The sequence below is a fragment of the Lutra lutra genome, chromosome 3 (assembly GCF_902655055.1).
Source record: "Lutra lutra chromosome 3, mLutLut1.2, whole genome shotgun sequence".
NCBI classification, from domain to species: Eukaryota; Metazoa; Chordata; class Mammalia; order Carnivora; family Mustelidae; genus Lutra; species Lutra lutra.
Window position 1 is genome coordinate 189,924,319 of NC_062280.1, and position 14,086 is coordinate 189,938,404.

Consider the following 14,086-nt stretch of genomic DNA (forward strand, 5'->3'; position numbering starts at 1 on the left):
GGAGCCTAGAAGGTCTTTCATATTTCTTAATTACCAAACGTGGGTTTGGCCGCTCGGCTTTCTCCCTGCTCCTGCCGCATCAAGGGTGCCCTTGCGGTTTCCGCTGAAAAGGACTATCCATTAACATAGGAGGTTGGAGTGGCGGGTGGAAGAAGGGAAAGGTGTTAATTCAGATGTTATGAAACTGTGATAATGCTATTATTTAAGGCACTTATTTGGGTATGTTTATACTTTGTAGTTTTATAAATAAACCCAAGGGGCTCCTCCGGGTTGTCACAGTCCTCCTTGAAGCTCGGATCCTGTCTGTCTCTTCCTATCCGACAGTAGAATTGATGCCGCTCTAATCCCTGGAAGTTGGGAACTAATGAACTGACTGCTGAGCCGCCGCCACGGAGCTTGGTCCCAAACTATACTGTACTTCACACTCGATTTATTCTCCAGATGGCGAGACTGTGCCGCCCTGCCGCGAGGGACCACCTCTTCCACTGGAGTGTAAAAGTGGACGGATGTTGTTTTCTTTGCAGATTTGATCATTCTGAGCTAGAAACTCGCGAGGATGATTAGTTATTAGCTTTAATGGGTGCCAATTGAACCAACTGCACGCATATTTTCTCCTTTAATTTTGGAGTCTGCGGGTCTTGGCGATGGTTGATTTATCCCCTTTCTTACGTCACTGGAGCGTGTCTCTTCCCCAGGTGATAAGAACCCGGTCTCTGAAATCATAGCACGCCTTGGTTCCTGGCCCAGACAGAGTCATATAATACGGTGGCTTATGTATAAGGACAAGTTTATTAGCCACTGGTCCACTGCACTGAGCAGCCCGTGGCACGGAATATCGATTGGCTGCAGGAAGTTTGGTGACACCACTTCTTATGTACAACAGCGGCTGATGGAGATTCTGATTGGTGCCAACTTCCTTGTGACCTCTGCAGAGTTCACCTCTGGAATCCAGACATGCTACAGAACACACTGTGATAATTAGTCTCCTCAAAGATCGAATGTAACTGTTGAGAAAGGCCTTAATTCTATTATTCTGTTTTTTCCAGGTTGTCAGATTTTAGTGGGACAAGCTCACCCTACACTAAGAAATGCTTAAGAAGGCCGTTTTGTAGTGTTAACACATTTAGAGTGCAGTTCCTTCCAAACCGCATTTTGAACAACCTGGCTTGCCGCCAGAATGTAAGACCCCCCCCTAACCACCCCCCCAAAAAAGGTCTTTTTTGAGGGACCTCTTTTTGCTTTAATTTCCTCTTCCTTCTTTTGCCAGGGAATGTTACCTCCCAGTATCTCAGCAGACCACTTAAATAGAAGGGCCAGGCCCTTGTCTTACTGATCCCCTGAATGAGATAGAAATTGGAAGGATAGTCAGGGCTGAGGGGGAGCCAAGGAAAAACAGAGAGAGAGAGAGAAAGCATGAAGGGAGCAAGGTGATGCAAAGGAGAGAGCTGTGAGAAAGAAAGATTGGCATCAGGGAGGGAGGGAGGGAGGGAGAGAACAGAATGAACAGAATTTCTTTCTTTTCACAACTGGGTGGATTGTGGCTCTCTCTAGCTGAGCACCCAGAACTTAACTTAATTGTTCTTAGAAACTGCCTTCCTCTCACCCAACAGATGGCATGGGTGTGTTTGCTAGCACAGTAACATATTTCACCATTATAGCACCAAAAAGAAAAAAAAAAATCAACATACTTGTTGGTTGGTGTAAATTCAGTGAAGTTGTTGGATATTTTGGAATACATAGCAGAGGGACGCACACTTAGTTTATGTAAATTGCAGCAAGCAACAGCCTGTTAATAAGGGTGTTGTGTGGCAATATACCTCCAAAGCCATCATCTTTTTTTGGAAAGGTACAGAATGATGAAGTGGAAAGAGCTTGTTTTCATTCTGAGCCAAGAAAAGGAAAAAAAAAAAAAAAGTCTAACAAAATGCTGAGTATTCACTGTTTGTTATTATAACATGAAAAGTACTAATAAGATTATGCCCAAAATTGGAATTAGGTACTTCATTTGCAGCCAATTTCACAAGGGTTGAATTTTACTAAGTAAACCGGAATGTGCTGAAACCATGGTAATCTGACTTTAGATAAAAATCGCAAAGCCAGGGCGTGGGGCAGAGGCGGCTAGGGGCGGGAGGTGGTAGTGGAGGGGGGTGCCTGGGTGGCTCTGTCGTTAGGCCTCTGCCTCCAGCTCAGGTCATGATCCCAGGGTCCTGGCATGGAGCCCCATGTCAGCTCCCTACTCAGCAAAAAGCCTGCTTCTCCCTCTCCCACTCCCCCTGCTTGTGTTCCCTCTCTCGCTGTCTCTCTCTGTCAAATAAATAAATTAAATCTTTAAAAAAAATTCGCAAACAGGTTAGAACACAAGCTTTGAACAAACAGCCCCTTTCTAATCCAGTGAAACAACAGACATGAACAATTTAGGAAGTCGACGTTGCCAGGGATCCTGCGTCCTGGGCACACACACAGATTAAAGTAGAGCGTAGATGACAATTCATGTAACTCAAGTTTTAAAATGCCTTTCAGGCTAAATGATCTAGTTCGTTCCTTTCCATTTTCCATTCACTCTGTCCCAGTAGACCCTTGACAAGCCCAACCTGCTATTGAAAGAAATCCTGGAAGTTGAAATATTTACAAGCTGGAGCAACGCTGAGTTTGTAGCTGTTTGGGCTACATGGAGCATAACACATTTTAGGTTCTCAGAGGCTATGGATCTGAACGCCCACACTGTCAAAAAGCTGAAGGCATTTTCTCTCGACAGCTCTGGATGTTCTTGGAACCATGGCACTGAGCTCACTTCCGCTCTTCACCTTCAGGCTTTTCCTAGTTAGTGAACTTAACAACAAGGCATGGCAGAGCAAGCGGATGAGTTTTATAGCTGTGGAATAGCCAAGGGCATGATGTGGAACCAAGCCACCCTTGGCCGCAGCACCCTTCACCTCAGCTAGTGTGCGCGCGCTCTTGCTTTTGTCTAAGCTTGGCCTAATTACCCGCAGTCAGAGCTCTGTAAATCAGGGCTCCACAGGGCTGTCTTAAACTGCTCGACGTATTCTGTTTCCATCTGACCTGACAACTCTAAGCCACTGTTTCCTCACACTGTTTAACTCAGACCACATTTGGAAGCCTTCCCTGCTCCCACTCGGTCATAGACCTACATCCGTCTGCTTTAAATCTACTGTCCTGGCTTGTCTTGTTGATTAGACTTAGACCCAATATCGGCTCTCATAATTCTCTTTTTGTCTCCGCTTTGGTTTGCTATTTTTCCAGATAAGTATTGCTGTTCAAATGGCTGTATATTGTTAAGACTTTTTTTTTTTAAACCACATTCGTCAGCAGTGAGAAGCTTTAAAGTTTTATTAGTATCATAAAAACCCTTCCCAAATGAAACTACTTTTGATAAGTGTTCATTCTGACAATGAGAATTTGTTGAGGGCTGTTGGCAAGTTGAAGGAACTTGTTTTTGAAACTGAAATTGGCAGGAAGTAATGACCCCAACTGCTTTCTTTCTCTTGACTCCAACCCCCAGCCCCTCAGTGCGCTCCTTTCTCTCCCCACCCCCTTCCCCACCTTCAACACCCCAACTCAGAGCCAATAAAAAACATGCTTGGTTTCTTTCTTTTTTTTTTTTTTAAGATTTTATTTATTTATTTGACAGATAGAGATCACAAGTAGGCAGAAAGAGAGAGAGGAGGAAGCAGGCTCCCTGCGGAGCAGAGAGCCCGACGCGGGGCTCGATCCTAGGACCCTGGGATCATGACCTGAGCTGAAGGCAGAGGCTTTAACCCACTGAGCCACCCAGGTGCCCCACATGCTTGGTTTCATACAGTTTTTCTAGGGACAATTCATACACTGAAGCAGGCTTTCAACCTTTCAGCTTTTCTTAACTATGGAGCACAGACTGGCAAGTCAAAGGGAAAAAAATTATTTGTCTTCCACTTCATGATGGGATTTCTTGGTGGTATTTTTGCCTTCCATCTGAATAAGTTGGAGCTTTTTTGTACTGTGGAGTGTGTCATTTTCCGGGGAGCGCTCTCTTAATTGAATGTCAAAAATCAACTCACTTGCAAAAAATTTCTAAGTGACTAAAAAGCATGACGCGTGTGGAAAAGAGAAAAACAAATCCTTATTTTTTCCCTCCTGTGAACATGCTGACAGACAAGACTACCATTATCCATGTGTTATGTAGTTCCTTATGTTTATTAAATGAGAAAATGCAAGTAGAAGTCTTAGAACCTTGCCTAGAGCTTAGTAAATGCTCAATAAATGCTCCCCGTGAGTTATTCTACCTTTGTAGTTGGAAAGCAATGCTAGTGAGCCAGAGCACAGCACTGGTTAAGAAGTGCACCAATGTGCATGACAGTGGCTGTCACCTCTGTTACAGTCATCTTGAGTGAAGTATGGAAATCAGTCTCCTGTCTTTCAGATTGGACAACTTATTTCAAATGCCATGTATTAGCTGGACAGGAAATGTGTAGATACAGTCATGGTGCTCAGACTCTGAATCCACTCAGGAGGTCCACAGTCCGTTGGATTGTGTTTCCTCTCGATGATAAATAAACTTAGGAGACACGTTTTGTTGACACCTATAGAACGAAGCTCGACTGAGAATAGTAAAAACTCTTGAAGACTTTGATCTGGGCCCAACTGAAAAGTGTGTGAGAGTCAACTCGGTGTCCAGTGGTCTGGCCGAAGAGGACCTGGAGACCCTCCTGCAGTCCCGGGTCCTTCCCTCAAGCCTGATGCTGCCCAAGGTGGAAGGTCCTGAAGAAATCCAGTGGGTGAGTAGCTAATGCTTTGCTTTAAAGACTCAGGAGCAGCTGGGAAGGAGTAGCAGAAGGCAAGGGTTCGGGTGCTGCACATTTTGAAAACGCATACACGGAGCAGAGAGAAAGGGAGCTGAGGGAAAGGAGGGAGGCCAAGAGACTGTTCCCTTCACACAAGGAGAGCCTGGCTTTACCCAGTGTTCGGAGGAACAACTCTGCCCTCGGGATGACGCTTCCGCTCCCTACTCAGACTTGCGGTTGGGCCAGAACGGCGTCCTTGGAAGCCTCACAGAGCAATCCTTGGAAACCGGCTTGCCCCGGGAATTGGATCACTTCTCTCGGGCCGCCAGGCCCTAACCTCCACCTGGAAGAGCAGGGAAGTAAATGGCTCCCGCCCAGGTTCATTTGCCATCTTCATAGACAGCGAAAGCACATTAGCCACGAATGAAAAAATGAACCTGGAGGAGGAGAGGGAAAGGTCACTCCTGAGGGCAACTCAGGGAAGAAACAGGAAGCTTTTAACTAGTGGTTTTAATTAGCACAGATATTATTTCCTGAACAGCTCTCTGGTCTGTCCTTTTTAAATTGCTGACAGGTGTGTGTGTGTTTCATGACAGACTTTTCAGCCAATAAAAACCTGGCATGTCAAATTACTTAAGAAAACTTTGAAAGGGGCCTAATTATACTATGATTGTTTTCATTGTTCAAGGAGGGGGAGGCTCGATTTTATTTAGGGTTGCTCTGATTCTGCAGATCTCTGCTGAATAAAATACCCACCCGTTGTGCCACTCCGAGGCAGAGAGCCTGGGACGCGGCCGTGAGCGCGAACACAGTGGTGATTTTGACCCACGCCTGGGAGTATCTCGAAGGCTGTGGCTCCAAATGCAGCAGTGCCCCGAAGAGCTGTGCCAGCAGAGGAAACTGCTCACCTTTTTCAGGCGTGTAGATGTGTCGAATCTGTACTTTCCAGGGCTGTGGTCGCCTGCCCCATGTGGCTACCGCCTGCTCCATGAGCGCTTGAAATGTGGCAAGTCCAAATTGAGATGTGCTGCTAAGTGTACAATACACATGGGGTTTCGAAGACTTTGCAGCCGCCTCCCCCCAAAAAGAATGTAAATTATGTCCATCATTTTTATATTGACCACATGTTGAAATGATAATATTTCAGCTCTGTTGGGTCGAACGAACATTACTCAAATGAAACTCACCTGTTTCATTTTCCTCTTTTAATGCAGCTACTAGCAAATTCAGAATTACATCTGTAGCTGCCATTAGTTTGCTGCTGGACAGCTCCGTGTTGGCGTCTTCTGGAAGACCGCACGTTCAAGGCCCCGGGTTTACTTTCTAAACTGGAGTTCTTCTCCCCAAGGTCACCCCTCAGAAGCTGGGAGATACCGGTTACAGTCGGGCTACAATCCCCGAGGCCTCCTGCCCCATTCGAATGGTCTTAAATTGATTGAAATGGAATCTGAAGCCACTGTTCCCTTTCGGTTTCATGTTAATGCCTGTTTATCACCGTTATTACCCTTCATTTAAGAGGGGAGGACCCACCCCAGCCTTCAGCTACAGCTTCTGTTCGCCGTTTTAAATCCTGGGATAGAAATAGGATTTCTAGTTAACAGAAGTCTTTTGGGCTGTTTATTTTTTCCTCTCCGTTTGTATTTATGTGAAGCATAAAACCCGGAGCCTGATGCACAACTGAAAGATGGGCTTCCTTGTTTCCTTTTGTGTGAGAATCTCTTGCTGGCCTTTTGTCGCTAGTGTGGGTTCTTGTTTGACTGGCACGGCTTATTGGACTATAACAAGCGTGACTCTGCCTCCTTTGTCGTGGGACAATTCTCCCACAAATCCCGAACAGTGTGCGTTCTCCCAACACACTACTGGGTGTGCGCTGGAATTGAAAGAATTGGAGCCCTGCTACTTCATCTCCTCCCCAATCTCTTTGTGATTTTTTTCCCCTTCTTTTCCTCCACCCGCCTCCCCAGCCCCTCCACCTCACTGAAATGAACACTTTACCAGGCCGGAAACATTTAATCGTCTCCTTTTGAAAAAATTAATTGAAACTTCTCCACTAGTTACCTTTTGTGTCAGTACTTAATTCAGTTTTTTAAGAAAGAAGGGGAGGAGGAGAAGGCGAATGGGCCAGAATATTTAATTTTTAAATGCCCCTGTTGGCTTAAAAACAAAAGGCATTAGAGGTTTTTCTAAGAACAGGAAATATATTGTAAAGTACTTAGCTAGTTTTAAACTTTATGATTCTTGTAGTGACAACTATTATCACAAAGAATGGGACAAGTAATGTTGCACGTTGGTTTTGTTTGTTTGTTTGTTTTAATGGGAAAAATAAGTTCTTCCAGTGCAGATAGAACACCAAAACTGCTAATATTTCACTACCCATTTTCCAGTTTAAAAATGACATAAATTAGGTTTTATTTTCACTTTCTCGGAATAGTATACATTTTGTCTCCTGACATTGCAGCCTTCTCTTCTTTCTTCCTATTTTGGTTGAGTTATTCCTTCCCTTGCAAAGTTACTAAGGAGGTGACGATGGTGGTGTCTGAGGAAGGGAGGGGCAGTGGGAGCAACTGGGAATAATTCTTCATTACTGAAAGCTGTGATTTATTTTAGGCTAATTGTAAAGTTACTGCAAATTGCTCAAAAGCTTTTTAAAGATCCCAGTGATTAGATTTTTTAGGGGGGTTGCTGCACAAGCAAGGAGGGGGCAGCTAAAAGGGGAAATAACACCTCTAATCCTGCTTCTGGTAAATAGGCTGCCAGCTTTTAAAATGAGTTTCCTTTCTATTAGTCAGAATATTATGCTAAGCCTTAAGCATTAGTTTTTTTATGTTGCCATAGCAGCCCTATTCCTGCAGGGTGGTGACCTGCGATGATTACAGTACAAAGCTTATAGGGTCTTGAAACCCCCTTTGAAGATGAAAAGTCTTTGATGGTTTATATTTATGCAAATCTCTTAGATATGATTTACCCAACTGAGACTGAATGGAGAGATGATTAAAATTCCCTTTTCCTTTGATATCCATTAATGGCTGAATATTCCTTAAATTTAAAATGGATATATATGTTTTCATCTTTATTTACAAAAATATCTTTATCATACCTATGTGTGTGTGTATGTGTGTGTGTGTCTGTGTGTGTGTGTGTGTGTGTGTGTTTATCTCCCCACATCTTATTAGATCTAGATAGACATAATAGATTTACAATTTAGAGTGTGGTGGGGTTTTTTTTCCCCCCTTTTGAAAGGGGGGGGTGGGGATCTGTGCAAGAGCTTTTGTATGTTTCCAGATGATAGATTTTGGAATTTGGGCTACCCCACTGGCAGCACAGAGCTAGCTGTGAACTGGTCTCATGGAAAAAATTGGCGAGCTTTGGTCTTCAAAGAATTAAACTTCCTTTTTAAGGTCTTCCTAGGTAAGCTAAAAAATTATGAAGAAAAACCTACTGAACAAAGGATAATGGTGCTATAATGAATAATATGGGTTCCACGTAGAAGGCTGCTGTACAGTTCCACTGATGTCAGTGCCTGGTCCAAAACAAAAACAGAATGGCAGGTAGAGCAAGACTTCACTGTTTTGGGGACCTACCATTTGCATTTAACGAAGTGAAGGCTAGAGGTCTTAAGTAGATATGTTTTCAAGGAAAGCATTTAAACTCCAGAATCTCTCTTTCCACTTCTAACTCCTAGGCCTCAAAATGCTCCTTAAGCGGGGAAAAAAATTATAATGCTTGGGGTTTTACTATTTAGTTTGGTGGGAACTTTGTTACCTGTTTTCTTTGGTCTTTCCTCCTGTTTTGTTTTGTTTTGTTTTCAATCTCTTTTGTGTACGAAATAGGTTGGGATATTACTTCCTCAGGCCAAAGGCTTAAATACTACTTCTATGTCTACGTTTCGGTGATTGTACATTTTTCCCACCTATGACACTTTTGATTTTAGTTTTCAGACAAATTTTCATTCTACTTAAAAGGCCGAGAACTTGAACAGCCTATGAATTTAATCCCTTTTGTGGAAACTGCAATGGGCTTGCTCAATTTTAAGGTAAGAGAACGTAATGTGACTAATAAGTTAGTATTTTATTTATTCCCTAAAGAGAACTTTTGTTCTCAATTTTGATATCTACTTAAAATATTTTTCTAGAAAGATTTATAGGCAAAGTAAACCTTGAGCACCATTTATTATCTGTAATAATCCAGGCGGTGAGCATCTTAGAAAACAAAGAAACTAGCTTAGTAGCAAGGAAAAACTTCCCAATCCTAAATATTTAAGTGAAATATTTATATATTCCTATTTTAATGAAATAAACATACGTAAACATATGCTCTGAATTATTATATTTATAGATGAAATGTACATGAAAATATCTTTTGTTTCCCTTCTGAGTTGAGGTTCAGTTATTCTTTTGTAACAATTGCCTTTTATTGGGAAATTTTCTGGCCTCTTTGTGGCAACATTATCCATAATGTCTAGTATGTACGACTGCTATTTGTAGGTTAGTATACACCAGTAATCTGTAATATATTATTTCAACTTGCCACATTAGAACGTGCAGTATTTCCTGATATGCATTCAGGAAGATGAGCTGAACCAAGTGTTTGCCAGCAGTGTAGGGCTGCATTCAACCATTTATTTGCCTTAACGATTTCATGGCTAGCTTGTGTTTTCCCCTTTATCACTGATCATTTAAACTGTTTTCCAAAATGTGTCTCACATTTCACCTGACTCCATAACATCATTGCAGTGCCCTGTCTCAGAGGGCAGAAGGGAAGAAATCCCTAAAAACAAAGAAAAGAGATAGTTGAAAACTGCCCAGAGAGACAATACGTGAGTAAGCGCTCCGAGAGGAAACTTTGAGACCTACTGGACCGTGCAGGAGGGGCAGAGTGCATATGTTCGGGGAGCTGCTTCGAGCCTCATGATCAGCACATTTACGCCACTGACCACAAATTCTTCCAGCCTGCCCCGTAATTCTGAGATATAATCAAAGCATATCCCTTAGATGTGACTAGATTCAGACAATGATTGAATTCTAAACTCCACGGCACCACATTATTCCATCTTATACTTAGGAGCACTTACAACCCCTGAAATTAATCAACGGTGTCCTCTCCCGATTTTCAGGTCTTCCCCACCCACATACATTAGCATGCTTAATCTCCACCTCAGTAGATCGAGTTCCCGACGACTCAGTTACCTAACATGTAGGACAGATGTTACAAATCACATAGAAATATTTTCACATAGAAGTATAAAAGTTGCCAATGAATACATCTTGAATGACTTGTTGCATTTTTATTTGCCCCTCTGGAGTTGTAGATTTTTGTATTGACTGTCTTTAATCCTGAGACCATCTACTAGGAAATCCTGATCCTAATGCAAATAATCCAATTAATTTGATTTAAAAATTCTTTCCTTCTCTCCTGTGGTTCTATGTTTATTGTTTGAGAGTCTCTTAAAACAAAAACAAATTTTGGAAAAAAGAGAAATAATGTACAGTACCATCAAAATGAGTTAATCCAAACTTTCTCTAGAAATTAGATGAACTGTGATTCGAACATTGTTAACTGTATTAATATATATTTGTAACTGTATTAACGTAATCCATGAAGCAAAGCAAATCTATACAACATACTTATCTTGGACAATATTAAAAGCCTTTCAAAAGAGGTAAATTTAGGCTGCATTTTAGGACTGCTAGTTTGCTTTCAGCCAAACTGTGTTAAGAGTTGTATCTTTCTGCTACTGAAATACACCATGCTGTTTCTCTCTAAACTGCATTTCTGTGAGATTTGGTTCTGTTCTGCTCTTTTACAGGCCGTGTGTGAAGAAGCACTGAAGACCGGACCTCAAGTGGGTCTTTTCCTAGATGCAGTCGTTTTTGGAGGAGAAGATTTTCGGGCCAGCATAGGTATCAAACACATTTCTCTCTTTTTCAATCTGTGTGTGTGTGTGTGTGTGTGTGTGTGTATTTTTTCTTTGCCCCTTCATGAATGGACATTTACATGACAATATATATTTGCCAGCCATGACAATGGTTCTTCTGAATGGGCAATACTTTCTGATAATTTAGGGCACCTCAGAGCTGTCCTGCTTCTAGAATACTGTATTATTACTTCTCTTCGTTTATAAAATAATAAAAAGCCTGTCGCAACCTCAGATGTGTTGGGGAATATATGACATCTACTTTGTTCATAGTGCGTATAATATGTGAATAACCTCTCCGTTGCTTAAACAATTTGTTTTCACATCAGTCTGAGGGCTATGTAGGCTTCTAACACAAATAAAGGCAATTTTACATTTTAATGAATCATTTTCTATATTAAATGTAGTATCCAAATATTATTTTAAACAGATCTTAAATTCCTCCTAAAATACATGTCAGAACTCTTATTAAATATTTATTGAGATAATATGTTTGTTTCCACTAATCTTCCCCATCCCTTGGGCACTCTGCCTCTGGTCTTACTAGTGACTCTGGGCACACCTAGAAAAGAGGCCAAGTCCACAAAGCATTTGCAGAACCACAGTGCCAGTGGCCTGAAGCCTGGAGCTCTCCCTGAGCAGTGTCACGGTCCAAATACAAACAGTGACACCCCACACACACCCGCCCCTAGGGGGAAAGAAAAGGAGCTTATTTTAATACCAGTCTTTCCAAGAGACTTTTGTGTTTCCGACAGTTCAGTGGACACTTTCTGCCTCTTTCAAAATGAGTGCCCTTCCGTTTCCCCAATTTCTTCATCCCAACCCTGAAGCTGTGCTCTTTGGCTCAGAACCTTAGTTATGGGCAGGGCATGGCAACCACAGCACGTGAATTTCTGGGCTCTGCGAGAGAAGTTAACTATTTCCTTGCCCAGCTGCTTGGCCACCTTTTGTGGTGCCGTATTTGGACTGATACTTTCCAAGCAATGGCTAGAAGGAAAAAATCGACCAGAAGTAATTGGTGACCTATCAAGTCATTTGTGGTTGTATCTCCTGAGATGCAGGAGGGGCCCTTTCTTAACCCACACACAAGTAATGACACTGAAAGGTGCCTTCCAAGATAAACAGACACGTAAGTGACTTAACTCTGCCTCCACATATCCCTCTCTTTGTTTATATTGGAATCATCATTTTGCTGGGGAACAATTCCCAGGTCTTTACAAACCGAGTTTTTACAATAGGTGGCTGTGTTTGGTTTCCAGAGTTCATGTCTCCTTTTTCTGTCCACAACCCATTTCAGGTGCAACGAGTAGTAAAGATACCCAAGATACCCTGTACGCCCGACAGAAGATTATCGTTACAGCGAAGGCCTTTGGTCTGCAGGCCATAGATCTGGTATACATTGACTTTCGAGATGGAGAGGGGCTCCTCAGGCAGTCGAGGGAAGGAGCTGCGATGGGATTTACTGGTATGATTCTTGATGATATCTTAGAAAGCAGTAGCGAAATTAGCAAACATTCCAGAGCCATATATCTGATAGACTTCTTCCACTATTTGAAATGTGGAAATGTCATCTAGGGTAAGAACCTACTGAACAAATTGTGTTTTCCCTTGGTGGTGCAACTCAAACAATGAAGCCATTGTTTTATTTCCTCTTTACGTTAGTTACCATTTTTTTTCTGTCTTCCTACGTATTCTGGTTTTGCTGACCCTAGAGGAGGGATGAGGTTATTAGAGAAGTGTTTTTGAGTGAATTGCTGTAAAAATTTGGGTTGATGGAGAAAAGGAAAATGTCCTCAAACATTCAAAATATTCATTTCTGAAAAAACTTTGGTGATCTCTTCTTTGATTTTTTTTTTTACTACTCATAACTAGTTTTTTATTCTTCTGCTACTTCAAGCTCCTTATTCTTCTCCCACCTCCCAGTAAGTGTCTATGCACCTGGCGACACCTACGGGCTTTGGCTGGCACTAAGATCAGCGGGTTTCCCGCAATCCAGTCCTGGAGTGCAGCAGATATCTGTTGATTGGTGTGTCCGATCACTCAGATCCCCAGGAGTCCGGGGAGCAACCGAAAATTGTGTTTTTGCAACAGAAATCCATTTTTTTCAAAACCACAATAGGATTCTACACACAAACACACATCCATAGTTGTGAGCACACACATACACACACACACACACGCAACCATAGATAAGAAACATCATAAGCTCTTTTATTCTTAGTTATTCTTCTGCTACAAGTTCTGAGAATATCATGATCAGAAATTAACTCAGATAATAAGGAAAAGAGACAAACATCCTTGCTGTCCCTTTTGTAAATATTTTTGAAATATGTCCAGTTGGGGATTACTGAAAGAATTATTTCATAAAATGACCTTAAATGTAAAACCTATCTTAATAGACGGTGGTTTACCCCCAAATAAAATTAAACAACTTAGGAAATTTCAGTATTATGTTAGACTTAAATAAAGTGCTGACAATTTGTTTTTGTGTCTTCAACAGGAAGAGTTAAAACAAACTGTGATCACCCCAAATTTGTTTAATAAATAAATGAGTAAATAAATGTGATCTCTTATAGGAAAATATTTTTCAATCATCTGAACTATTAATAAATGAATCCTCCCCACATTTAATAGTGACTAAGAATGAAAGAGTCCTCTCCTGGCCCTGAGGTTGTCCTTGTCCCCGTGGCCTGTTACACCTGCCTCTTTCCAGTGACCAGTTAGGGCATAGCCCAGATGGAAAAGTTGGAGAAACACTCCATGAAATCTATCTAATAGACCTCGATGTTGTTGGTCTAAAATGTGTGGCATTGGCTGCCAAGCAGCCAGATGTTGCTGTGAAATGGGCACTAATTCAATTAAAAAAAAATTGAAAACAGTGAATTGATGCTGGCCTGTATCACCATCACTCAGTATAACCTGGGTGTCCTCAACTACCTCTGGGGTAAATGTTTGCTCCAGAACTTATAAAGGAGTTTGAGAATTTCTCCAAGAAACAGGGCTGAATTAAATTGGTCCCTAATTCAATCGCAGAAGACAAGTTACTTCAAATCAGATTTAAATTTCTAGACTGTGCCCAACTCAGCATGAGGAGCTTATGGGCTTGGCACTATTGTTTCTCAACAACAGGGAGTATTAAATCACACACACAAAAAAATGGAAGCAGGGGGAGAATGGGGAGGCACAGAGGGTACAGTGCCCATTATATATTCAAGTGAACAAGTCAGTAAAGTAGGGAGCTATACTTCATAATCATTTTGCAATTTTTAGAAAGGTCTTTGTTGTCCCAATTATATTTCTACATACCAGTAAAAGGGAATTAGTCTGGTAATAAGATATGAGATTATTTGTAGTATTTTGAAACAATAAGGGCTTTGATTATTTTAGACCCAGT

The 14,086-nt window shown here is 41.7% G+C and overlaps 1 protein-coding gene across 4 annotated transcripts in view; it reads left to right on the forward strand.

Moving 5' to 3' along the window:
• The window catches only part of CLYBL (citramalyl-CoA lyase), a 263,304-nt gene that overhangs the window by 221,838 nt on the left and 27,380 nt on the right, over positions 1 to 14,086 (forward strand). For 3 of the 4 annotated variants that reach the window (XM_047720319.1, XM_047720317.1, XM_047720318.1), the window contains exons 3-6: positions 4,584 to 4,772; positions 8,710 to 8,811; positions 10,585 to 10,678; positions 11,990 to 12,157. In XM_047720319.1, coding sequence (XP_047576275.1) covers positions 4,584 to 4,772; positions 8,710 to 8,811; positions 10,585 to 10,678; positions 11,990 to 12,157 — 553 coding nt within the window. The remainder of the gene's footprint in view (positions 1 to 4,583; positions 4,773 to 8,709; positions 8,812 to 10,584; positions 10,679 to 11,989; positions 12,158 to 14,086) is intronic. The other variant, XM_047720320.1, reaches the window with a different exon arrangement.